The sequence below is a fragment of the Aythya marila genome (genome assembly GCF_965140915.1).
Source record: "Aythya marila genome assembly, chromosome: 3".
Taxonomy (NCBI): Eukaryota; Metazoa; Chordata; class Aves; order Anseriformes; family Anatidae; genus Aythya; species Aythya marila.
The window spans coordinates 115876459-115903777 of record NC_139044.1 but is presented as its reverse complement, the minus strand read 5'-3'; the positions used below and the strand labels follow the sequence as shown (position 1 = coordinate 115903777).

The window sequence follows — 27319 nt, the reverse complement described above, 5'->3', positions numbered from 1 at the left end:
AAAGTGCAGCATTTTTAATTATACAGGATTTTCTCACCTTCAGCCTTAATAAAACTTCTGACTGCTTAAGTAGGACTAACCAGGAAACTCTATTAAACCATTGTATGAAGATGAAGATCCAGAAAGTTGAGCCTGAGGATCATGAGCCTGGTGGATGGGAAAATATCCCGGCAGTACAGGAGCTGGTACCCTGGCTATTGCCATTGCTCTGCTTTGGCACAAACCTTGCTGTTCTGTGCCTTTTATCTTCCACCCTTTGTCTCTCTTTCTCTCTCTCTTTTTATGGCTCTTCAGGCAGAGATCGTTTCTTACTGTGTTTGTAAAGAACTATACAAATGAAGTCACGTTCTGAGAGAGAGACAACACATACTACTGTAATTCAAATAAAAATAGAACTGTAAAGGTTGCAAAATGACATAGTTGTGTAATTTTTTTTTTTTTTTTCTCCAGAAAAGAGGCTCCAGACATTCCCTATAATTTAACCGTGACTGACAGTAGGAATAAGACAACCACAGTCAATTATGTCCCTGATACTTTATCAAACCCATATGGCTGGATGGTTCTTCTTTTGGATAAAGAGACTTACATGCTGACATTTGACAACCCTTTGGTCAGCAAACAGCTCCAGGTAACACAGACATTTTTTATAATTTCTAAATTACATTTGGAAGAGATAGTCATGCTTTCATCTTTCTGGGTGGGCAGAGAGAGGAAAAAGAAGCATTAAGTGCACTCAAAAAATCTCTCTGTATTTACAGGCAGGGTTTAGATATGACGACCTAGTCTTGAAGCTCTCAGAAGTAACTTGGAGTAGGAATAAGATTTTGGACATAGTAGATGAATGTTCAATGTGGTGCTAAGAAACCTACAAAATTCGTATTATCTTGAGACATATCAAAGGATGGTTTTCAGAAGACATAGTTCTTCTGTATCTTTTAAGGTGACAAGGGAATTTTATCTACATTCACCATCACCTCCTACTTAATTTTCCCCACTCTCTTCCATGTTTTCAGTACACATTTTGCAAAAGAATATGTTGCACGTGTGGAACATCATCCTCTATTATACTGCGCTCTGTGGAGCTCTAATCACAGAGACAGATGTGTTTATTTTGGTTCCCCCTTCTCTAGTATTCAGTGACATTTAGCAACTTCACAACTGGGAATTACTTGCTGGTGGAGCACAAGGATCTTCCTGCCCATTCTGAGGTTATAGTGTCCTGTGGAAATAGGACTGGACAGCCACTCCAATCACTGCCTTCCTATGGTCATCATGGGAACTGTGACTGGTATCTCGACAGCAGACTGAGGAAACTAACCTACTTGGGTAAGTGCAATATGAGGGTTATAATGTCTGATGTCTTTTCAATTAAAGCCCCCAGGCATTAAAAAGCCCTAGACACAAGAAAGTCTTTAAATGGCCTTTCAATAAGCATGCAGTTCTCCAATAAGACCAATCAAATAGGTAAATGCATGCACATCAGGTCAGTATCTATCCGATCTATCTGATGCCTAATCTATCAAGAACAGGAATGTATCATAAATAGTGGGTGAGATGACATCAGTTGAATTTGAATTGGTGTTTTGGAGAGGAAAAGGCATTAAATTCCACTAATGATCTCTGGTGTCAGCTGGTCCCATATCACATGTATCATTAATAAACCATGTGCAATCTATCTAGGATAAGCCCACTGAAAGCAATAGGATTACTGAACAAGGATTTTTCCTGTGACTGTAAACTTTCAAAAGCATCATAAACCTTCACATCTGAGAGTGGTGGCTTTGTACACTGGATCATGAAGTATGGTGGTCTCTTCTTTAAGAAATTTGGGTATTTAATGTTATTTATTGGGATTGTCAATACGTTCAAATTTTATTTATTCTTTTAAGATGTGGTCAGTTCCCATAATTCCCCTTCTCAAGCGAATTCTTTTCTAAGGGTCTAAGTTCTGTATGTAAAAGGCAAGGTAATGATTGTTGCTGTCATTAATAATAGTAGAATCTAGAATAACAAAGGCACTTCAGTGCCTTAGAGAGGCATAGTTTATCCTTTGTGTTCATCATACAGGGAAACTAAAGCATCAAGATGCTAAATTTCACAGAAACAGGGAGTTTTGTCACTGATGTAATCCATTCATTTTAGTGAATTGCTTTTGACTTACACTGTGGAGATGGCAGGAAAATGGGTTTTTCATATAGGATCTGCTTAGGAACAAGCAACTGGAACAATGACTGGGAGAGAGGAGAGGAAAACATGGCTGGAATGAAGGCAGGTAATCCACAAAACAGTCTGACAGAAATAAAAATTGAGGAGAAATGAGGAAGCCTATCCCTTAACCTCAGTTTGAGGGGTCATACTTGCCACATCTATCTCTGGTCCTGAGGCCAACTCGTATTGCACAGCTTGTGTCCATACAGCTTAACATTTTCTCTCTCAAAACAGGCTGGATGCACCCAGGCTTCAAATTAGGAAAGATCCCTGTCCTGTGCTAACTCCCAAACCATAATGGTCACCATCTGGGAGAGTGCACTGGTCTGGGCCAAAGACGTGCCAGAAAGTTGGCCAGCAATATTGCCATGCAGATTATTGGGAGCCAGTTCTTAGTCCCATAGCTCTACCTAGTTTAGTCTGCTAGAGCAGATATAGCTGTTGAGTAGAGATCATGTTAGGTATCCACTGGAAAAAAATATTGCTTTTTAAAAATTACTTCAGTTTTCTCACAGTGCAAATTTGTTCTTGCAAATATGAAAGTCAACCTTTTTCCAGTTTGCATATCCTGAGTTGCAGTTTCATAAATAGAGCAGCATGGGAAAGCTCAGAAGATGCCATTTCTTAGTCTCTTTTTACTGTTGAAAATAGAGGAGATGATGGCCTTGGGAAGACCGGGAAAAGGTGATCAGGCCAGCATATATCACTCTTGCATCATAGATACATTCTTGTTCCTCATTTGCCTTCCTTTCATTCTGATTTTTATTATACGAAGAGCTCGATGTTGTTTCTCATTTTAATATAGAGAGAAACAATCACCCAGAATACACGAGGGAAAATTTATGAAAACACCTAACATGTATAATTCATGCTATGAACATTTTCAGCCAGGACTTTTATAGCAGTGAGATCAATAATTCAGTGTTGAGTACCTAATATCTAACACTGTTGGTAGGGTAAAAGCCTGGAATAAAGCGAACAGATTCGTAGCCCTGGTGTGCCGTTTAATTTCTCTCCTAATCTCTGTGCAGGCTGAGAGGGTGAGGATAATTAGCCATCAGAGCAGACTCGTGGCATGTGGTGGACTTTCCATCACTCAAGGTCCTTAGATGATAGTTGGGCTTCTTTTCAGAGAAATATGCTCCAGCTCTGTGAGAAGCTATTAGAATCCTCATGGGGCAGGATTCATGCTCCATAGGAGGTTGGGGACGGCTGCCACAATAGTCCCTTCTGGCCTTAAAGCCCTACAAGTCCAAGCACCAACCCAGAGAGGACAACGCTTGAAGGCCTGGCTTTCAGAACGCTTTGCCGCCTAACTCTGCAAGCTGTTTTTATTTTTTAGTTACATTTAACTATATGAAATAATTAGCCCACTAATTAATCCCGTTTACAAGCTTTGTCGGATTCTTCAGCTGTCAGTCATGCCTGAGCCTGGGGCCGGCATTTAGTCTCAGCTCCCTCCTTCATGTGACTTGGTCTCCATGGCTACAGGCTGCATCTGCTGACACCCCACTCTCTATTTACTGCTTAATTAAGAATTTCACGCTCAGCCCTTATCTGCTGCTAAGAACAAGAACACACTGTTAAGAAACTCCAAATTTAGGCTGCTGCACAAGGAAAGCCTTTCTTGTAGTCCTGCCTGTGTGGAGCCTCTTTAGCTACCCTCTTGGCAACCGCGCTGCCACCCTTCAATCAAAAATCATTAAATGGGGCAGAGATAATGAGCATGTAGCATATCAAAAGGAGGATGTTTGCTCGGGCTAAGGAGGAAAAGCTGTAAGGACCCATAAGCAGCCGCCACTTCAAAGGGAGAAGGGGCCGATAAAGAGTCATTTGTTCCTGTTTGACTTATGTAAAAGGTCTGGTATGTTGGAGGCCCGTCTCGCAGACGCGGGTCCCCCCTCTCGGTGCTCGTGTGTCAGCAGCCAGGCAGCTGGGCGCAAACGGCATCAGCCCAAGCATATAATCACCCGACCCCGCGCCCACAATGGGCACTTGTAGGGGGTGGCCGGGGGAGGGCCGGGGGACAATGGGGACACAATTATTGCAGCTGCTCGGGAAGGCCATCATTCTTCCCGCACAACGTCGCCGGCCCTGGCGGGGCGGAGGGGAGAGCTCCGGCGTATTATTCATACGCCGACTTTTGGAAGCACTTTGCCGTGCCGGTGGGGTTTCGACAGCTGCTTGTGTCCCGCTTCGTTCTAATAATTGTACATTCTGTCAGGGGTCACCTTACTTTTGACCCTCTGCCTTTGTGCCCGCTGGAAAGCCTTTTAGGGCAAACGGCGGGGAAGTGGCAGGGGTGCGTTACATCCAAAATTAACGTCGGTAAATACGTATCAGATGCCAGCTCATTCACGGGCAGGCTCCCGAATTCACACAGGGGGAAAAAAGGAGGAGAAGGGGAGGGAAGACCTGATGGTGGAGAAGATATTGTTATTCAAACGAAGCGGGCAGCTGAACGAAGCCACCTTGGCCGGCAGCTCGCGTCCGGCTCAGGCGCTGTGCATGCTCCCCCCGTCCAAAATTGCCCAGCGACATGCAAGTGTTTCTCTTTGGGGAAGAAAAAAAATGTCTGTCTGACACAAAAGGCAAGAAAATGTACCGTATGGAGGGGATTAAAGGAGTTAAGTTGCCCTGATGCGTTGCATGCTCACACTTTTGTAAATGAGACCTTGGCGTGGCACAATGAAAGGGAAGCTGAATGGGGAGAAATAATTGTAACGGAGAGTGTTTCTGCCATGTGGGGCACCTATGCAGAGATCCTTTAACAAAAGTGCTTGCTGCTCCCTACATACATCACCCCTGTTAACCAACCCATGATTCCTTTTGAAAATAATCTTTTCAGACCATGCAAAGGGATTGGCATTCAAGGAGTAAGAGCCATGTTCACCACTGATGTAGGGTGAAGGGAAAGTGAGGATGCCAGGGCCATCTTGTGCCAACGGAATCCAAGGGCTTCAGTGATTTCTACATCAGTAGCTTTGCTCTGACATTGCTCAGTCTTTGTAGCATCACCCTGTTTGTCTCTGGGGCGCCCCATATCATAAAAGAGGTACTCCTCAAAGGTCACTGATGGGCTCCAGTGTGTGGCTTCATAAATACCGATCCATTGTGGCTCAACCATGTTACAGGAGAGTGGCCTTCACATGATGTGGCCATGCTGTATCAAAACAAAACACCCTTATTGTAACAACAGAGGTGGAAAGAAACGTCACACTGGGACATCTGGGATATTTTTAGGAGAAATGTCCTGTGTAAATTACAATAATAACATTATGAGCTTTTTAAGTCTGTTACAAATATGAGCATATGGTACCACAGCATGGTACTGCTCCTTGGTTAAGGTCTCTGGGCAATACTAGAATTGGCTAAAAACCAGAGAGATGTTGTTTCCTTTTTGTTCACTTTTGAAATGTTTAAACCATTTTCTTTTGGAATAAAACAAAGTGTTGGCTTGCTTCATCTCCACATCCCTCTTGGCTTTTTTTTTTTTTTTTTCTAAAATTGAACGGCTTGTCACAAACGTTATTGCAAACATCACTGAAAGGATTATCAAACTTTTTATTTACCCCAAATACATTTTTCAATAGACACAGCTTTTGTGGAGACAGGTCATCCTGCTGACTTTGCTCAGGCTGCTCATGTGTGAGTTGTTAAGAAGGCCTGAGGCCCAGCCTCCTATTACTGCTGTGTCAGAAGCAGGTTTGGAGTTTCTGTAGTTGTTAAAAAAATAATTTGATTATGCTTATTGTCTTTCTGAATTCCTAAAGAATGATCTAATTTCCATTTTACTCCACGGGTTGTTGTATCTGCTTTGTATAGGAGAAAAACAGGCTCTTAAGAATGGTTGTTTCTAGTATTAAAATACAGAAAATAAATAAATAATTTTTCTTCAGCCTTATTGCTCAGGGAAAAAGGGGAATCCTAGGTGAAAGACCTGAAAATTAATTTATTGGGGGTCTGGTTGTACAGGCATGACTCTGTTCTTCCAGCTTGATAAAATTCACCCCACATCAGTAGTTTCTACAGGTCAGTTGTAGAAATAAAGAAATGCCTTATAATTGTTTCAGAGATGGTCTTTTGACTGTGTGATATCTTCAGGAGGAAGCTCTTGCCTTCATCTCCATCACTGCAAATGCTAATCTGCTGTAAGGAGGAATCAGTCTCCACTAGCCCAGATATATTTTTACATCACTTCTCCTCACTGCAGTGTCCCCAGGATACCATATTTCTGGGTTTCTGCTCTAACAGTCCCTGGCAGATGGTGGCAAAATATCCTATCCCAGCTTCTCCAGTTTCTAGAGGTGTGTCTCACCGTGTTGTTGATTGTAGTGTCTAAAAGTTTTGATTCGCCTGTGATGTATGTTAGCCCAATTGATGTTAAATAGCATAGAGTTGCTTGTTATTTGTAAGTCAGGCTATTGGAGCCATTTATCCTGGTTTCAGCCCTTCCTAATATCCACAGGCAAAATTCCCTGTCACTGCAAAGCTGATAAAAGACTAGGTTGCTCCTCCTTCATGTTCACTCAAGGAGCCCTAAACCAGAAGAAAGTTACTGGGAGTATAGTCAAGAAGGCCTATATTTATGATTCACAGCCCAAGCATCCAGGAAGAGCTGTAATAAGACAGAAAATTGATGAGCCTTATAAAGGTTTTATACAACTAAACCCTGGAGCCTTATAACTAAATTTTGTGAAGAGTCACCTTAATTCAATGTTTACTAATGATGTCCTTCGTCTGTACTGCCTATATCTCTTCCTGTCCTGTACAGAAACAATAATAACATACTCAACAGCAAAACAAAACAAACAGAAGGACTATGTCACTGTGGTCTTGATTATTCTCCAGGCCTCTATCTTTCCTTCTTTAATCAGTTTTTGTGAGTTTTTCTGGGAAAAAGCAACAAAATGTTACTGATTCACACCCGTTGCACTTTATACTCAGTTGACATTAATAATTGTGCAAGCGTCAGGGCTGTAGAGAATTCAGCCCCACATTCCTGCATAGGGTATCGATGGCTTATAATGGTTTGAATTGTCACACTGTGTGGTTGGATGACACTTCAAATATGAGAGTCTTTTGTTCTGCATCTGACTCAGAACATGGCTGCACCTCTTAACAGTTCCTTTCTTCACTGTGTAAGGGGACTGAACCCCTTTATGAGATCTATATAGCAAATCGATCAGATTTTATGTTCCCTGAGGATTTAATTAGAAGAACAGCTTTTCTCTCAACAATACATACATCCTTAATTAGATGATTGCACTTTAGTGCCTTCAAAATTAAGGGGAAAAAATAAAAAATGACAAAACCTGTTTATTGATAAAAGGGTAATGTCAGGGCTTGGTTTTCTCACTTTTCCTAACACTACTGTGTATTGATGTAACACCTTTGATTCCAAATTTGCCCTGCTACAATTGACAAGATAAAGAAGGCCACCATAAATAGAAAACAAAAGATCAAAACTGGCTTTCCAAGGTGGGTTATTGTTATTTGTGAGGAACCTCATGGTCCCAGACTGCTGGTCTGAAGGTGCTGCTTTCTCTCTCTTGCTAGTTGGGGTAGCCTAGAGGAAGATCTATGCCAGAGGGATTAACTTCACCTGATTCAGGTATCTAACAGTAGTTGTCTAAGCTTACCCTTCCCTCCTTTATAGAGAGAGGAGAGAAAGGTATCTCACTACAGCATATCTCATCCTTGATGTGTACAAAAAGATGGATGCATAGCTCTTTTGAGATACCTCCAGTGGTACTGTGAGAGTTCAGGCTGACTAGCTTGTCATCATTTAATGTTCAGTGAGAAGTATGCCCTTCGCAAGGGTTAATTTTGGGGGAGGTAAGTACCTATAGATGAGTATTGTCTAAAAGCTAGATGAACAATATGCTAAAGACTTTAAATTAGCATCTTCATGTCATTTTTTCCTCTCAGAGGTTCACCTTATGGCCACCCAAGGGCATGATGTTGTTCAGTTCGAGCATTGTGTGATGATCTGGGGCAGGTTGGCTTGAGTGAATATAGATCAAACCACAGCTACCATCGAGAGAGAAGGTGTCACTGAAGAACAGGGCTGAGGCACCTGATTACTAATTAATCAGACATGAGAAAAACCTCATGGAATCAGTTTCTGTTTAATTATGGAAGCCTCATTTGGCATAGGAGCATATGCTGCTAACTCAATCGAGTGCTTTCAACTGACATCAAATAGTAATTATCAGAAAGAATCAAGTTTTTTGATTATTCATACTAATTTATTGAACACTTAAAATTAATGAACCTCAGTTATTTTAAATTTGCTCAGTTGCACTGGGAGAAAAGGAGGGAGGTAGGGAAGGGACGTTCTCACAATTTGAAAGTACAGAGACTTGTTTAAAGATAAAATAAGTAAATTACAATATGGCATGAGATCCCATCGGTGGGTTGATACACGTGTAGGAAAATTCCTGGTGTGTTCTGGAACTGAAGGAGGTTCTGACAATGGTTTTATTTATACAATTCTTCTACCCCCCAAAAAATCTTCCAATGGTATTTTAGGGTCACCATAAGGCGTTGGGCAGTGGACAGGAGATTTATGTGTTTGGCAGAGTGTTTCTATTTTAACCTACGATTGTTCCAGTCTGGTGACTGAAAGGAAATGCCTTTATATGCCACTGGAGCTGAAGAAGAGGTAGCCTTTTAGCTGGATCTGAAGCAGTTTTCTTCTGCTCCTCTTAGTTTGATTTGCATTATCCTGGCCCTTCTCCTGCTGACAATAAACTGGCAGAAAGGTTACAACTGTGATAATTGCTTCTGACCTCTTTTCACAGCACAGAACACAGGGTCCCTGTCTTCAGACTATAAAGTCTGACTAATTAAAGCATCTCTTTTAGATACCAGATTTGGGGGAAAAAAATCAAAACCAAACTACAAAATAAAAGCTGTAATTCGCTGTTTGAGCCAGTTAATACATTATGCATTCAATGGTGTAATATTGCTTGTGTTAGTGGAACTGCTGTGGATTTATAGTGGGATAAATGAGATTCATGTTCCAGCTTAGAATTTCTGATTGTTGAATGTTTTCTTTTAGCTGTTTCTAATGAGTTGTCTTGAGACCCTCCGTATCTGTAAATTAAAATGTATTTGTTTAATCCCTTCTCAAAGTATAAAAAAGACAAAAATGAGTAGAAAGAAAATTGCATAGTTCTTAAAAAATCTGAATGTTAGAAATGTAAAATGTTATCAGAAAATCATATTTAGCAATTCATTTACTATATATTTTTGTTTGGTTGGTTCAGTTTGGTTAATTTGTAAGGCCTTGCTGTAATTCCCTTTAATTCTCTGTTTTCAGTCACAGGAGCTGACTTAATTCAGGTCACACTGAAAGGGAAGGAAAGAGTCCCTTTACCTACATCAGGTGCGTGACAGTCTATTTAAAGGTTTGGTCTGGGAGACACGCTATTTCCTTTTTACTACTTTTTCAGAAACATATTGCTGTATTTCACTTCAATATTTTGTACATCTATCAACCCAACAGGGGCTCTTGGCATTCATTTAAGCATTTCATTGAGCCATATCTACCATTGCTTGTGATAAATGTGTGATTCCACATTATAAAAGACTATAAACTTTTGTTAAGAAATATCATAGGAGATCAGAAAGGTCACAGGGAATGTAAAACTAGAGTGTATTTTAGTGCTCCACAGTGATCTTAGTGTAATAGTTTGACATTACTGCACAGTTACACATTGAGTCAGACAGCATAATACACCAGAGATGAGGAAAGCCTCCAAAATTTGCTCTTAGTTTCATAGCTGCCTTGCTGTTTATTAACAGCAATAACGATTTATGTAGCAATAAAGCTTAAAGATTTTTTTTTTATAGAGCATTTCCCCCTGAACAGATAAGGAAATGAAGACCAAGCCTTGAAGAGCTCAACCTGGGGTTAATTTCTGTTTCCCTATGCTGGCAACAGAGAGGATTTTTTACTCCATGTTGTTACTGAGCGGCTTCTAGTCCACTGCATGTAGGCATGAGCTTGCCCCTATGTTTTCAATATCTAAAGAAGCCCTGCTCAGAAAGAAAAATGCCAGAATTTCCTTTAGTTGTAGGACAGAGGTAGGTGCTTGCAGAGGCCTCCAGAGGGAGGCCCTGTCTGCATTAGTGTAGGGTATGCTAAACAGTGTGTAGGACTTCCCTGAAGGCTTCCCCTCCTCTGCTGATGGCACAGCAAAGATAGGCAATTAATTTACATGTATAAAGACTGTTTTTCTAAGGCTAAAAAAAACTTGTGAGAGTTTATTACTCTTTTTATTTTTATTTTATTTTATTTTTTTATTTTTTTAACCTTTCCTACTTTAGCACACTCGGGGAATTCAGTCTGTTTTCTAGAGCACTGGTGGAGAAAAATGCATGAGAAGAGTTGGTGCTTTCTGGTAGAGTTATCTACCATTTTGATTACCTGGTTTTGTCACCAAGCACAGGTGACTGGCTTTTATTTTAACTTGTTCATTTTAACTTTGTGTTCAAAGTGCCCAGAGCTTTGGATGGTGTAAATAAAAATAACGAAGTAGTTGTGAAGCATATGCACAAAGCATAATATAAGCTAAGTGTGATGAGAAACCTCAAGGTTTGCTTTGTTTTGTTGGGTCCCAAAGAATTTCAATCTGTTTTTCAGATACCTTTCTGCCCTTTAGCTCCAAAAACATGGTTCTGGGAGAGATTTTTTTTTCTATTGTAAAATTTCTTTTAAGGATGGAAGATAACAAAAAGCAGTTACTGTTTCTTCATCAGTGACAAAACAAGGATGTTAATACCACAGATGCTTAACTATCAAAGAAATGTTAATTCTTCCAGCTACTGAAAATGATAATTATGTCTTTCTGTGTCCTGTTTTGTAGTTCCTTCTGATGCTGTCTTGAAATGGTCGCACCCAGAGACATGGAAGGATGTAGAAAAAGGCTGGGGTGGGTTCAACTGCAGCATCCCAGGCCCAGGGGAAGATGTCATCATCTTACCTAGTAAGGAAGGGGGGGGTTAATTTCTGTAGGATTTTTGGGTTCTGTCTACATTTGTATAGGTATTTGTGTCGCAATGTACATGTATGCTCCTCGGCACTGGGGTTCATTCTTATGTGGGTGGGACACCGCATTTGTTCCTGGTTATGTTGGACTCTTGTCCACAGTAAAGAAGAGTAATTTTTGGAACAGAATAATAATAATTCTTTTCTATTTACACATATATGCAAACATACACACACTCACTCATACTGATATTCAAGCTAATTATATGCAGGGACTTCACTTCAGGAGCAGAATCATAGGTAACAAAGGTCTCATCTCTTGACATACCTTTGCATTTTGTGCAGGGGGCATATTTCACATTTCTACAGTTAGTTTTCCTTTCCTATTGCAATTCCCAGTATCAATGATAATCTCTAGGCTGGTTTGCTGTGGATACCTTAGCCTCTATCTGTATTTTAACCTCAGAATTAAGTTATATTTAAATATTGACTCAGTTTACAGTTTTATTGCTGGATCACCCTCCTGTATTCTAGCAAAGATATTGGGCAACTTGCTGCAAAATCTGGAGCAGAAAACTTGTGATAACCATTTTACCTAATTGCTGACCCTCTCTGATCAGGAGGTTAGACTACATGATCTCCTGAGGTCCCCTTCAGACTGAATTATATTATGTTCCTGTGAATGCTAAGCGGTATGCACTTGACATATTCTAGGACCTGGTGGTGGGTCCCCTCATTTGAGTGATGCCATAAAAGTCTGTGTGCCTACCGCAGCTCCACTTCTGGAAACGGGGCTAACACTGCTCCATGCCTCTTACTCTTCCGTGTGTTTTTTTTTTGCATGTGAAATCTTTGTGGAAAGAAGTTTCTGTTGCTTTGTGTTGGCATTTTGATGTGGAGCCCCAGTCGTAGTTTGGACTCCTCTGTCACGTGTCATTAAAAATATGTCATTGGTGTACTGAAAACCAGGCTCATAGTTTTTATTTTTATATGTCTGGGAGCTAAGTGATGGGAGGACAGGAAGGGAAGAGGAGGGGTCTCAGTGAAGTGTACTCAGTCTGGGGTTTCTCTTCTCACTTGCTGGGAGAGTTTGTAAGTCTGTTGATCATTCTCTACAATGCAAGGTCTATATGTTTTTTCCGACCTTCTCTGACCAGCTAACTTTTGCTTTCTACCATGTTCTTTAGAGCTGGAAGTTCTTTTGGGAGATCTTCCAGATATGAGGACGGTTGACATTATTAACAGTCTCAAGTTGTGTCAGAGGATATTAGGATATTGGATATCAGGAAGAAGTTCTTCATAGAGAGTGTGGTCTAGCATTTGAACGGTCTGCCCAGGGAAGTGGTGGAGTCCCTATCCCTGGAGGTATTTAAGAGAGGTGTGGATGTGGCACTAAGGGACATGATCTAGTAATGCGACTTGGTAGGTCAAGATGATGGTTGGATGTGATCATCTTTAAGGTCTTTTCCAAACTAGGTGATTCTAAAATTCTATGATTCTGTTACTATTGATCTGGAATTTATTTTGTCTTCCTTATTATGCTTCCAAAATGTGTCCTTGGCATTAAATCTCTACAAAAATAAATTGGAAAAAAGCTTATGCATGTAGCAAGAAGTAATTCAACTTTAGAAAAGGATGATATGTCATGTAAATATGATTTTGATGCTATCACCCTGCCCCTTCACTCAGACTCTTCTATGAAGTCCATTTATTTTGGGTTGTAAGTTGGATAAAAGATTTTTGTCTGAAACAGTCCCTTTCTTTCAATTTCTTATAAGTTTGACTGAATTTCAGATTTACTGAAACACTTTGTGAACTTATTTTAATTTCAGCAAATGTTTCCAATTTGACACATTATTTTATTTTGACATATACTTATGGTTTGATTAAAAAAAAAAAAAAAAGCTAAAAAGACAACCAAGCAACCCCAAACCTTCTTAAGATTGAATATATAATTTCAGATTAAATTGAGAATTATGTTCAACCTTAAATGAGTATTTAGTTTAATCTTCATATTTGTGACAAATGTTAAGAAAAACAAACAACATAGCCTCTCCTCCCAACACACGTTCATTCTGGATCACCTTGATATTATGTTTGTCTTTACTTTTGGGTAGTAACTTACTTTTACATGAAAACTGATTTCCTTCTCCCAATTAGTTTCTTATTTCCTGTCAAAATCGCAGTGTGTTTTTTTGAGTGTTTTTAAGGTCAGAGGCTAGAGAAGCCACAGAGATGACCATGGAGGGGTGTGAGCTGCTGTAGGTCCTATGCCCTATGTGCATCGACAGTAACAGGAGGAGTCTGTTTCTAAGCATCTGAACTTGTTCCTGGTCATTCCAGTTAGCAGAGCTAGTAGAGTTACTGAGCTATCAATGTGGATATCTTTGAGAACTGAGTTTCCATTTAAGATTCCATGACAACATTATGCAGAAGTCCAGGGCTCTATATATTGCTTGTATGAAGATATCTAGTGTTTGAAGCACTTCAGGATCGTCCTGCCTGGGCTCCAGGTGAACACCTAGATGGATACAGGTATCCTCCAAGTCATATTTGCCAGTGCCATGGTGTAGAGGTCTCAAGAGGCATTTCAGATTGTACTAAATGCCTAAATGAATTTACTGTGGTTGGAACTCATCAGCTGACTCAGGTCAGGTGCCATAAGTTGTGTCCTGAACCTCATTCAGGAGTAGCTGGACCTAACCTAACTTGCTGTTAATGCGTGTCCTCTGAACCATAAAAGTCTATGTCCCTTAATGTAAGGACGTATTTGTCTGTACAGACAATGCTAACATCCCTGCACAGGGGACTGGCCGCCAGTCTCCAAAGTCCAAGTGCAACACCCAAAACAGTGGACTTGCTTTTCTCTTCCAACAACAGTACTCCATCCATTCCACTGGTATTTCATGTTGAACATGAATCATGCCATTAAGAAAGAGAGAAAGTGTCCTTTCTCCCTGGTTCCTACTCCACTCTCACCTCCATTATATCTGACCCCTTATGCAGACATTAAATAGCAGTGCATTTGCTCTGTGCTTTGCTCTCCTTCTGATCCTTTTGCCATGGTTGGATTTTGCACTCCATTGTGTATTTTGTTATCCGTAGCTCTCAGAGAGCAAGGCAAGAAGACAACACCAGATCATGTTTCAACTTCTTATGTATCACATTATACCCAGGTCAAAAATCACCCCTACTTAGATCTCATGATTGTTAAAAGACCAAAGCATTTCAGCCTTCAAAAACATAGTTGTGTGTCAGAGAGTGATATGATGAGGCACAAGAGTGTCAATGGCAGTGGTGGCCTATGTACTGACAATGAATGAATTATGTTGAGTGTGCTCAGATGATCACAGGAGGCAAATCACAATCTACACGGATACAGAAAGTAATAAATAATAATAATAAAAAAAGCTCAGCTAAGGATTTGGAGGTTTGTTGTTTTGATTAGGTTAGGAGAGTGGAAACTGGATGCTGAGATTGTGGTAGTCCTTTGCTGCATTGCAAATTCACCTATGAACAAAACTTGTCTGTGTTTCCTGCAGAGGTGAGTGTAATCCTCTTCCTATCATATCTCATTTTAAGCTGCCACATGAGGTATTTACCAGGGCCTTTGTCACATACCACAAGGTCCTACATGACTAAGATGTGCCTGAAGCATTGCACAGAACTGCCCACAGCCCAGCCCAACCAATCTAGTTCTAGGACTGGAAGCAACACTGCTGCATCAGCATGCTGGTATACCAGAACTAATTAGCTCTCCTGAGAGGCAAAGCTCATTAGCCTAGGCCTGCTGCTGTGCAACATGACCGCACAGCCTTTGGGGTCAGAACAAACATCTCCCATATTTAGAGCAGTGCGGGTTTGGTCAGCTGAACTGGAGAAGTTCTGCACTGTGCTGCATGATGTGGTGTAGTCCCTTAGCACACTGGTGTCTACTGGTTGGGAGGCAGCAGGGTAAGGGATGGAGTACTCAAAGTGATCTGTGTTTTACCGTGGACAGGAATGTTCTCAATCTGTGGGGAAACAGGGGGCCAAAAATTTATGTTTAATCATGGCTTTTTATGGTTGTTTCCTATCCCATTTCACAGAATCACAGAATGGCTGAAGCTGGGGGCACCCCTGGGTGCCCCTGTGCCCCCCTCTGCCCCAGCAGGGTGCCCAGCCCCACGTCCCTGGGCTTGGGGAGCTCTCCAAGGAGCAGCCCCCAGCCCCTCTCAGGGCAGCCTATGCCAGGACTCTGGCACCCACCCAGCACAGAAGTGCTGTCTGATGTTTAGGTGGAACCTCTTGTGCTCCACTGGCTTGTGCAGATCCCACTAAACTCAGAATGTCTCCAGGTAGCCACAGAAAACTGAAAGTGAGCTTTTTCAAATGTTCACTGAAGGTCAGGAAATGGGGATGTGTACCAACTTATTTTGTTCAGTGTTTTGTTTTGAAAGCATTGGTGGGACTTCAGAAGTTTACAGACCTCTGTACAAGGCTGAGTTTTACTTGAAACAGAGGTGGATCCTTCATGTTAGAGTAACTTTTAGTGTTGGTGTGCTACAAGTCTCCTCAATCTCTGACTCCCTGGCGGGTATAATCTCTTCCAGCCCCAGCTGGAAAAATTTAGCTCAGGCTGTAGCAACTTGTGCTTTTATCTCTAGAGGTTCATCCTCCAGAGTTGCAGCCATCCCGCAAGGACTTCTTGCATGCATCAGACTTCAGCAGCCTCTCCACCTTGGAAAACAAGCTGAATGAGTTTAGTCATGCCAGTCTGGCAGCATTAGCTTCTCAAGCCCTCGGACTTTTAGGGCTTTGGTTTATGGTTTTCAGTGTGACACACTCCTGACGCAGCGCGCCTTGAGTGGAAGGAGAACATGTTATAATTCCAGCCGATGGAATGCTGTTTTGAAGGGTATTGATATGATATCATGTAGCCTCTGGCAATTTTTTTCTTTCTTTTCTTTTTTTTTTTTTGTTTAGTGATGGAATTCACTCTGTTATTCATTTTCTGATTTTGATATTCTTTGAACTTTTTCTGTTTGAAGAGATGAATGCTGTAGTACTGTATCTTGTATAATAGCTCTTCTGTTGTGTCTCATTTCCATTCAATGGCATGCTATGGTGTTTTATATAGCAGTGCGGTTGATCAAAGGCATTTTGTGTCATTGCTGGAGTCATTAGCAAGTTCGCAGTGTTGTACGCCTGAATATTAAGACTGTGGCATACCTGTGAGCTTTTGTCTGGAGAAAGTGTATGGATAGTGAAATGTAGCCTCTTTTTGGGTTTGAGCTATTGTTTTCTGAAAGTGGTTGCTTGCTGTTATGTGAATGTCTTTGTAGAAGAGCCATCCAGTTTTGTCATTCTCTGAAAGTTAATCTCTTGAATTTAGGGACCTTAAGTTTATGAGTTTAACCCCTTAGTAGCCATCTCCTCTATTACATGACTGAGCATCTTCTGTTAGGACTGTATTATTCATCCTGAAGTATCCTTTGAATCTCTGCTTTTTTTTTTTTTTTTTTTCAAGTGCGCAAGAAACTTTTTCTTCTGTGAAAGGAGCCTTCTGTTGTCTTTACAGAGCAACATTTCACCCTCTGAGGACTTGACACCCTGGACGTGACATCCCAAATGTTGTTCTTTTAAATAGAGGAAACTGCAGGTTTGCAGAGATCAATACGAATGGGAAAATTTCACACGACTGTGTTTCAAGGCTCACATACATGATGCTACAGTTACAGAGCAGTCAGCATTTCCATTATAAAACCCTTTTTAGAAAGATGTGCTACTCAGCAAAAATATCTGTTCTAGACTGAAACTTGACATATAAATGGTATGCCTAGGAGCACTTCTTCTTTTCCTTGTAAAAATGTTTCAGTCTGTGTTTGATGAATATACTTATGGCCTTTGTCAACTGCAGCTTTTTGCCACATTCTTGAGCTGTGATTTCACAAACTAGATTCCCCTTTCTGTCTGAAAAATAGTGTTTTAACAACATCTTCCCCCTTATTCTCTTCTCTGTTTCATATCCTCACATACTGTGCCTCCCCTTCTCAGCTCTGCAGGGCACAGGACTCTACCTGTCCTGTAAAGAGATTATAGATGGAAGCTTCTTCATGCCTGTGAAAATATATCAAGTGCTAACACTATGAGATTTAGGGGGAAACCAAACCAAACAAAACAAAATGCGCTTGCTCTGTAAAGACTTATTACATCTAACTGCTGTGAAAATTTTGCTTGCTTGAAAGATGCCAAGGATGCAGGGAATTTCTTTTGAGATGGGGGTGTTCGTAGTCACTATGGATTGCTGCAGTGCTTGGCACAGTCCTTGAGAACAGAGGGTGTCCCTTGAAGATATCTTGAGAGAAAGAGGAAAAAGGGAAAGGAAGAGGTCAGAAGACTGAGTTACAGGGGCAGAGTAGGACCATGTGTGGAGAAGAGACAAGCAAATTTGTAAGCAGGCTCCAGTCCCCATGATGAAGTAGTTTCCCCTCTACACACAGCTGTGAAACTTCAGGACTTCAAACCCAAAGAGCTAGGAAATGCTAATATTAAGACAGCCTGCTTATATTTTTCCAGACCCCTCCGGAGTGTACTTTGTGTAGTTTTTGATTGTTCCCTGCAGACAGGGGCTTAGAAGAGTTAAACCTTCATGTCAAATGTCTTGAGTCAACCTCTAATTACACGTTTTGAGAAGACTTTCCCTGTGCTTCCTATTGCATGATCATTTGTGTCTTTGTTTAAAGCAGTTGCTAATGGCTATAGGCAGAAGCAAAACCATGAAACAACTAATACAATTCTCATGATACTGCATGTCAATTCCTATGTTCCACACCAAAAGTGTTTCAGGTGGCCTGTTCTCACTGTTTTGCCAAAGACCATTGGAAAATGCGTGTTCCTTAATCCTTCCTGCCTTATGTATCTGTCTCACAATAAATATAATATGATGTCAAGGAAAGTGACAGTGAATCCTTGGGTAGGGTTTGGCAGCTGCCGTTCTGTCGAAAATTCTCATTTTCTGTAAAGTATTTCTGTGAAAGCCACAATTAGATCCTAAACAGGACTTCTACTCCACAGAAAGACCCTGAATGATGCCCTCTTCTTCCAGGGGCATCCACTGTCTCAGAGATGCATCATATCAGGAAGCTGTTACTCTTGTTGATAATGAAAGGAGATGAACACCATGATTTAAGGGTCTGAACTGCTTTCCAGTGCAATCAACTGAAAAGCTCCCAGTGACATTAAAGATCATTAGATGTACCCTAAGGGTGGAATTCACCTCTGTGTGGTGGGCTACCTGTAAATGATGCACTAAGTCCTTACTCATGCCCTACTTGGAAAGCTTAAGTGGTATTTGGATGGCTCACAGACTGTGAGCTTGGATCTTGAGGAGGTGGCAGTGATGCTGTCATTGCGCTCGATCAACAACAGTCCAAAATTACCTTAACTGCATTTCAGAGATGAGCTGGCATAGGAAATCATAAATTGACCTCTGGTAATATCCAGTGCTGTAGTGTACTTTTAGTGTCGGCTTGGTCAAAGCAGGGATCAAGGAGTCTGGAAATGAGGTCAGAAGTGACTCATGCTTCTTGCTTTGTCCTCAAGGTGCTGAGGGAATGGTACCCCTGGTTTCTGTTAACCAATTAATTAATAGGGAATGCAGCATTTTTTCACTTCCTTCATTCTTGTTCTCTGCAGTTTCATGAGGGAAAAATACTGTCTGGATAGCTTAACTTATTCCTCTTTCATCGTATTAGGTGATCAAGGTTTATTTTCATAAAACAGTGAAAGGCTCACCCAGTGAGAATGTCATGTCTCCAACTTTCTGCCTTTTATATTCATTCTTATGTTCAAGCGACATTTGATGAGACTTAAGCATGCAACAATATCATTATAAATATTATGTTATCATTCATTTATAAGATTACAGTCATGCCATAGAGCCTCAGCTGTAGGTGAGGCTCTGGCTGTGGATGCTGCACAAACATCGAAGCCCTGCTCCAGTAGTTCCACACACACACACACACAAATGAAAAAGATTTAAAGAAAGCTAAACTCAAGCACAACAAATCTTTCAAGCTTCTCCATCTCCATGCCATTGTTCTAAGCAATTGTCTGCTTTGTTTCTCAGACCGAACCATCCTGGTGGACACAGATCTTCCCCCTGTGAGAGGTCTCTACATCCTGGGGACTCTGGTGTTCCCCACCAATGCCAGCAATATCCTGAGTGCAGCCTGTATCGTGGTGGTGGGGGGAATGCTGAAAGTGGGTAAGTGAGCAGCCTGTCTTCTGAATGCCTGGGGTTTATTTCTGCTCTTGACAAAGAAGGAAGAAAGACTGTATTGTGCTACAGAAACATGCTACCATCCTAATGTAGCACAACTACCTGGGTGTCTGCAATGTGGACACTCAGAATCCACATTAACCACACAATGATTATCTACTGGAGCTAATTACCTGTTCATTTAATAGCTACATATTGCAACTACTGCAGTCCTCATTCCTCTGAAGTCAAAACTCCTGCTTTCATGGTGGCTGAGATTTCATCTGGTATATGTAAAAGTCCTTCCTACTTCACATGGGGCTGCTTTCTAAGACAGTAATTCCTCAGGGCAGGATCTACCTTATTCAGTGTTGAAGCAGTGCCCCATGTCTGTGGGCAGTAGTGAGGACTTACTAGGTGGCACAGAGGTATTTAAAGCTAACGCAAGCAAAGTGATGGAAAATCCCCCAAGTGCCTGGAAAGCCCATTGTGGTGTTAATTTGGCACAACTGGATTCAGGGCATTTGTTCTTCTCATCCCACTGTACAGGTGAGTACCAAGACTTCAGGGAGGTGCTACCCTGCCCCTACTTCTAGTGCTTTCAGAGTCCCCAATGTCACTGGGGCTGTTCCACATTATTTGGAATGGACAGGTCAGTGTTTTTCTGCACAGAAGTAATTACTCATACAATTTCCTTTAAATATTGAGGTTCCTAAAGCCAGGCATTGTATTTAGTCACAGGAATCCTTAGGACGCTGGGATCACATTGTTGATCACTGTCTGACCTTTCTCAAGATTGGTTTCATGAACTTTAAAAGGAGAATTTGTTTGTGTAATCACCCCAAGGAAGCTAGCTCCAATATTTGTTTGTTGTTAATCTCAAGGGACTGTTTAGTTAATACAGCACTGGCCAAAAGAGTTATTTTGCTGGCTTATGTTTTCCTTTGGAAAAAAAAAGAAAAAAAAAAAAAGGTTTGAAAGCTTAATCTGTGAGGTTAATATATCTATACACTTAAAAGAGTCTCAGCCATTTCTTACTTACACTCTTTTGTAGTTTAAATGTGGTTTCTTATTGGTTTTAAGAAAAAGCATGTGTTCACTGCTAAAAACACTTATTAAAAAACATTGAGGCACTTTGCTGCCTGAACTCCCCTCCAGCATATTTGTGAGTAGTCATGATATTAAAAGCCAAACAGGTATTTGCAGCTGTTGAATCATGGTCCAGCATCTTCTGGAGAGAAACCCTTGCTCTAGTTTGAGCTGTAAAGATGATAGGTGTGTAGAAACTCTGCAAGTTTCCCACACTTTATATTGGCTTCTGTGTTTGCTTATGAGACCGGGAGTGAACATTTTTCTCCCTTCCTCTTTCTCTTCCCATGTGTTCAAGGCCTAAAGGTAGCTTCTTGGATCCCATCTGTCCAATCCTGACTGTTCCATGCCTGAAGGAAGGCTCTGAAGCCCATCTGTCCAATTCTACCACACCCTAAAGAAATCCTGACACAAAACAGATAATGAGACAGTTTAGTAAACAGATTTAATAGATGTGGACATCAACATTCAACATTGCCTGAGCAGGATCTGAGGTTGACATCATGTGATCCAAATCCCCAGGTCTTCCCTGTTGTGTAACATCTCCGTGCCTTGTTTTCAGCATAGCGGTCTTTGATCACATGTCATTGTTGCAAACCCAATGGCCTGGGCCAAACAAAGACTTTCTGGCAGAGCTTGAGTATTTTGTTCACCTGTGCAGGTAGAGAATGTTGATAAGTTCCAGAAACAAATCTTTTCTTTTACTTTGGTACCCTTAAGAGCACGTGGCATCTTATATTCAGGTAAAAATAAAGAAGTCAGATGGTTAAAACATGAATGCAAGCACATGGGAACTCATTGACATGAGAAATACATAACAAAGAAAAACATCAGTATAAAAATTGGATTATTGAAGCATCAACCAGATCCTAATTAATTTTATTTAAACAGTTATTTGCAGTGAAACTGGGAGGAGAAAATACAGTCAAAGCTGGGAGATCAAAACTGTTGGGACACCTTTGATCTTGGAGGGTCTGTCATCACTTCTTCAGCATATGGCATAATCTGTGGTCAGCGTGAATTATGATCAACAGAGTCACAGGGAGATATGAGTTGATTAATGCTCTGAAAAGGATTGCAAAACCTCTGTTAGAGCCCTCAGACAACTCAGAAGAAATGTTTGGGTCTATCCACAATGTATTTTTTCTGTGTGATCCCGATCCTTCAACGTTGTTGGACCCAGGGTGATCTGATGGTGATATTTGCAATAACGTTTTAGAAGCAACATTTATTTATACCTTCCTGCATTGCCATGCCTTAAAACAATTAGATATTTTTCCAGTTTATAGCAGGAGGGATTGAGGTGCAGAGAGATTAAGTGATTTGCTAAATATCCTCAGCACACCAGTATCAGAAAAAAAAAAAAAAAGGAAATGCTGAGCATCCCAGAGGTTCTTTTTTTGGATCTATGCTAAGATGGTTGTATTCATTTTAACCCATGTCAGCAATAAGTCACAGACAGTATGCATGGAAAGTGCTCTCTTCCACTGCTGAACAAAGCTCTCAGCTCCTGATAAGTCTGCAGAAAATGCTGAAATTCCTTTTGCACAAATTGATCTGTTGGGCTCATCCTGATCTTGGCTGCACTCAGCCATTCTTTGCTGGCAGTGCTGGCAGGCTCTTTTTGCTTTTTATAGTAGAACCTGCTAAGTAATTATCCAGACAGGATTTCTCTTTTCAGTCTCAACATGTCACATTCCTTCATTTCCTTTTTTTTTTTTTTTTTTTTTTTTTGATATTTTTTAATGGCTGCTTGTCAGTCTTGTCACTCATTTGAAGCAAGAAGCCTAAAGTCATCATTAGCTCATGGTTTGATTGTCTGTAGATGAAACCCCAGACATTTCTGATATTTCTTATCAAGCTTGTGGAAAGAGAACTCTAACAGATTCACTCCACTTTATTTATTTGGTTCTTTCTTTCTTTCTTTATTAATTTATTTATAGAACTAGTAAGAACCCCCAAACTTAATTCCCAAAGGGTAAATCACTGTGCTTCATGAGATGACCATGTGCTAATTATGATTAATGCTCAGCCTCATAATGACAACAACAGAGGCACAAATGAGTCTTGCCACAGACTTCCTCCTCCAAGTTCTCTAATACCTTTAGTTGTGTGAGTCCCGTATTCTTTAGTTGTAGGCTTGGAGTCCCATCTTGTAATCGCACATCACACCTATGTGGATACACAAACTTTTTAATCCCACATAACAGAAAAAGGGTTTTGAGAAGTTCATTGCACTATCTTCATCTCCTTCGATTCATCTCTCAGTTTCCATCTGTTTGGTCTTTGCCCTTCTTATGCCATTGGTTTCTTCAAACTGTAGTATTTTAGTACTGACTGAAAAAATATTATAGTATCATCTAGAGAAGGTATTTGGTTTATGTGCTTAGGGCACTAACATTTAGGTGTTGCATGTGAACATCAGGATGTTAGCTGGGTTTTCCAGTGGGACTGCCCAATACAGTGAACTAGAACAAATTACAGTCTAAACTGGATTATCTGATCTCAGATACCCAAAGAGGATTCACCTACATGAAGAAACTAAAATGCAGTTATATGAATCTTCCTGAGAACATGGTTCAGTTGCCTAAATATGGGCACTTTGGATCACTTAGGGCACACTAAGGTGTCTCACCTGGCCTCCAGCTTCTGCTTAAAAAGGCACCGTTCTCTTATTGATCATATATGTCATCCTCATGTAGTGGATTTGGAGGGGACTAGGGCTCTCAGATGGCATTAAGCATCCATATCTAAGCAGCTGAATCTCATCCTACGTGTCTTACATTCCTTGGACAAACATCCCTCATTTCTTGCTGCTGGCTCCAGCTCTCCAGCTCCACAGCTGTCTGTCTCTTATCTCTTTCTTTTGTTTGGCAGCATCATCTATAAGAGGCAACAATGTGATGCCTGCCCATTTACAGCTGCTTTGCAGAGACACCTGAAGGAACAGATGGGGAAAGATAACCAACAATGTGTGACTGGCTATGCACTGACCATGAATAAAAGTCCTTCATACTTTCTGGTGACTACACACCACAATTTTCAAAATAGCTGAGCAGGTAGAGTCCAAGAGGTTTTGGATTCAAAAAATACAGAGCTTATATTGGAGGTGGTCACAGCATGATACTTCGCAAAGTCTATTTACCAATGGAAGGGAGGGAATCTTATCTCAGAGACTTCCTTGCTCTTACACACAACAGCTGTTGTAGTGTGCTATGTTGTAAATAAAAGAAAGGTTAGAAGGGAGGAAACACCCACTATTCTAAGAAAGAAACGAATAGGATTTGCTATGGAAAAAAGAAAAAAAAGAAAAAAGAAAAAAAAAAAACACATAAAAAACCGCACCAAAAACTGTCAGGAAGAACATCTGGAATCAAAGTGAAATATGAAAACAATGGAAAATGCTTTTGAAACCCAGTAGAAAACTAGATCCAGACTGCAGTCCAGAATAAGTGAAAATCTTAGTAGAAAAAATACAGCCCTCTGTTCTCCCTTAATTATTAATATTTTTTTCCTGTTTTCATATAGTGGGTTTTAACCTTCTCCAGAGGTTAGGCCTGAGGAAGGAGTATGAATGAGCTGCAACCATTGTGCCAACAGAACTGTGTCTCAGTCCAGGCAGTAGGGCTTCACACTTCTTCAGGAAAGTATATAAACTGTAGTGACTTTATCAAAAGTGTAAGTTACTTCTTATACATGGGATTATCACGTATTTATTTTTGCATTGTGTATTGCCAATACTTGCTTGAAGAACCTCAGTTTAGACACCCTTCACAGAAGTTCAAACATCTGCAGTGAGGACATTTGATGTGATATCAGACAGCAGAGAGACAGTGAAGGCACACAGCAACTGTGCAGTGACTCATTAAGGTTGGAAAAACCCTCCAAGATCATCTGGTCCAACCATCCCCCTACCACCAATGTCACCCACTAAACCATGTCCCTAAGCATCACGTCCAACCTTTCTTTAAACACCCCCAGGGACAGTGACTCCACCACCTCCCAGGGCAAACTATTCCAATGACTGACTACCTCTGAGAAGACAGCTCAGCTCCTATGCACCAACAGATTGACTTCTGTCTTGCATTGAAGTGCCTGAGATATATAAAGTGAACAAATTACTGCTCAGGAGCTCTGCCCAGGCTGGCACATACGTGTCAAATCAACAGATGAGCAAACCCTTCAAATTCCAAGTAACCCAGCTGCAAAAAGATGCATGTTTGAGAACAGCTTTCAACACACACAGACATTATTCCCTCCTAACCTTTTCTGCACATCTCACCAGACACTTCTGGCAGCTGCTGGTCACAATTACCTTTTTCCTACTTCTCTGCCAGCTATGCTTTATCTTCTCACCTTATGATGAACCAGGCTGTTCATTAAATTGGTAAACCTACTTGTAGTAGGAATAGGAAATGGGCTCTATTGCTGTGCATCTCATGTGCAGGATGGGTAATTTGAGAGTTTGATGTGATTTTATGGAAGGCTTGTTCTTCACAATAAAGTGGGACAAGTGACTTGAAGTTTTCACATCCAGAGTTCAAAGACAGGCACTTAAACCCATATCCTTCACATGTGTGCAGCAGAGATGGTGAGTCCTTTGTTTATAGCAACTTGGTAGTTTTACCAAAACTGCTTATTACAAAAGTTGTGATTTCATATGACAGTTATTTCATATGGTAATGAAAGTTATCTGGTCCAATAGCTTTTGTGCATTATCTGTTTTGGATTGTCCTTTGAGTAAGCTGAGATAGCTACCATTTCCATATCTTCATTTTCATGAGCCATTCTTTTGGACTCTACTTAGATTAAGCTAAAGCACATCTCTCTGACCTTACTCATTTTTTTGGATTATCTTTATTTTCCCTAGTTTTATTTCAGTCTTCATTCATTTACATAGACATCATTACCTTTTCAAGACCCATTTTATTATATTTTGAACATTCTTCACTTTCTTCCCTAAATGCTTCACTTTCAAATTATTTCTGTATTGGCTGACCCTTCTCTATCTTTTTCTCCATTTGTGGCAATTTATCTTCCAATATTTTGAGACATGTTTAGGTCATTGATAAAATGTCATGTACCACAGGGCTTGCAAGACCAGACCAGACACTGACCTGGAGTTATAGCCCCTATGTCTATCAGTCAGCCTGGAAATTAACATGCCATGTTCTTGTTGTACCTGTGTAGGTTGTTAATAGAAAGTCTTGTGCTACTAAGTCAAATGCCTTGGAGAAGCCGATTATATCATATCAAAGCTATTATCTTTATCAAGTAAACCTGTAATTTCATTAGAATGTGATAACAAGGAAGTTTCACAGGACCTATTTTCTATAAAACCATGTTGATTGGCATTAATTATATCATCCACCTTTAATGATTTATTAATTGTGTTCAAAGTTGGACATTCCATTTTTATTTATTTTTCCTCTAGAATCAGTGTTGAGTTGACAGGGCTGTAATTACCTGCAGTTCTTACTTTTATCTTTGTTTGGAATATTGACACAATATTAGGTTCCTTCAAGTTCTTTGAGACATTATGAGTGATCCAAACTTACTGAAAAATCAATTTTAGTAGTTCAATGCATTTCTGAGCTAACTCTTTTGCAGCACTTGTATGCAAGTTCTTAAATTCACTGACTTAACACAATTGAGCGATTAATGGAAATAAGCAAGTATTAGGATTATTTTTGTTCCAAATTTACTTAAAGCAAGTCTTTTTTCTAATCATAGATATCTCCCGTGTTCATTTGTGTGATACACTATTTTCGGTTTCCAGGCAATGAAGAATTTCTATGAATGTTTTCTTCTCCTTTTGGAATTTCTTTTCTAAGGTTTAATATGGTGATGAGCTATTATGAATAGTTTTATATTAGCTGCTTTGTTTCTCTCTCTGATTTTAGAGAGAGAGAGAGGGAGAGAAAGTGTGAGATTTTAATAAGGGCAATGTTCTCTAAAATGCCATGCTTTTTAGGATTAAAAAAATCACAAATTTTTGCTAAGTGTACATGTGTCTCTTTTTAAGGATTCATAAGTTCCAAGCCAAGAATTTAGAATTCGCGTTTCCAAACAGATCTCTGTGATTGTTAAGCCTGGAAGTCTACTTAAAAATTGTTTTAAAATTGAGCTGAGTTGGATATATCACATAGCTTTTTTTTTTTTTTTTTTTTTTTTTTTTTTAATTGACTTAAGTAGAAGAAATATTAAAGGCTTTGTAACCAGCAGTAAAATAATAACACCAATAATAACACAAATAATAATTCATAATGATAATAATAATCCCCTAGTTTAAAGGGACATCATTGTTATAGGAAAAGGTATTTGTGAATAACTTTGTAACTTCAGTATAAAGTTCTCTAAATATTTTTTGTTGAGTCTTTTTTGGGTCATCAGTGTAGCTGATCACTTCATCCCAGGGGGTGAGGTTGACCTGAGGACTGGGGAAGATATCTTCAGGCTTAGTATTTTAAATCACAACTTGCTGTGAGGGTGAAGCAGGAAAACAATCACTCTGAGTACAAAAATAGACACAAATGTCAATGTAATTCTTCTGCAGTTCTAGCTGGATATTTGTTTAACCTAGTGCACCAGTGGTAAAAGTGCTTGTCACTAAGTTTTCTTTTCTGAAACTAGTATTTAGTTATGGGAGTTTAAGCTAGAAAGTCAAAACCAGAAAGCCAAAGATGGGTGATGGATGCTGTAAGACTGAATTCCCTCCATGTCCCCATAGAAGAAATGAACTCACTGGTATGAGACGTATTAGATGGGGAGCACGCAAGTTT

At 40.2% G+C, this 27319-nt stretch overlaps 1 protein-coding gene across 7 annotated transcripts in view; it reads left to right on the top strand.

The window, feature by feature from the left end:
- The window catches only part of PKHD1 (PKHD1 ciliary IPT domain containing fibrocystin/polyductin), a 255796-nt gene that overhangs the window by 146548 nt on the left and 81929 nt on the right, over positions 1-27319 (top strand). For all 7 annotated transcript variants that reach the window (XM_082758117.1, XM_082758115.1, XM_082758116.1 and 4 more), the window contains 5 exons: positions 451-628; positions 1131-1326; positions 9536-9601; positions 11085-11204; positions 19317-19454. In XM_082758117.1, coding sequence (XP_082614243.1) covers positions 451-628; positions 1131-1326; positions 9536-9601; positions 11085-11204; positions 19317-19454 — 698 coding nt within the window. The remainder of the gene's footprint in view (positions 1-450; positions 629-1130; positions 1327-9535; positions 9602-11084; positions 11205-19316; positions 19455-27319) is intronic.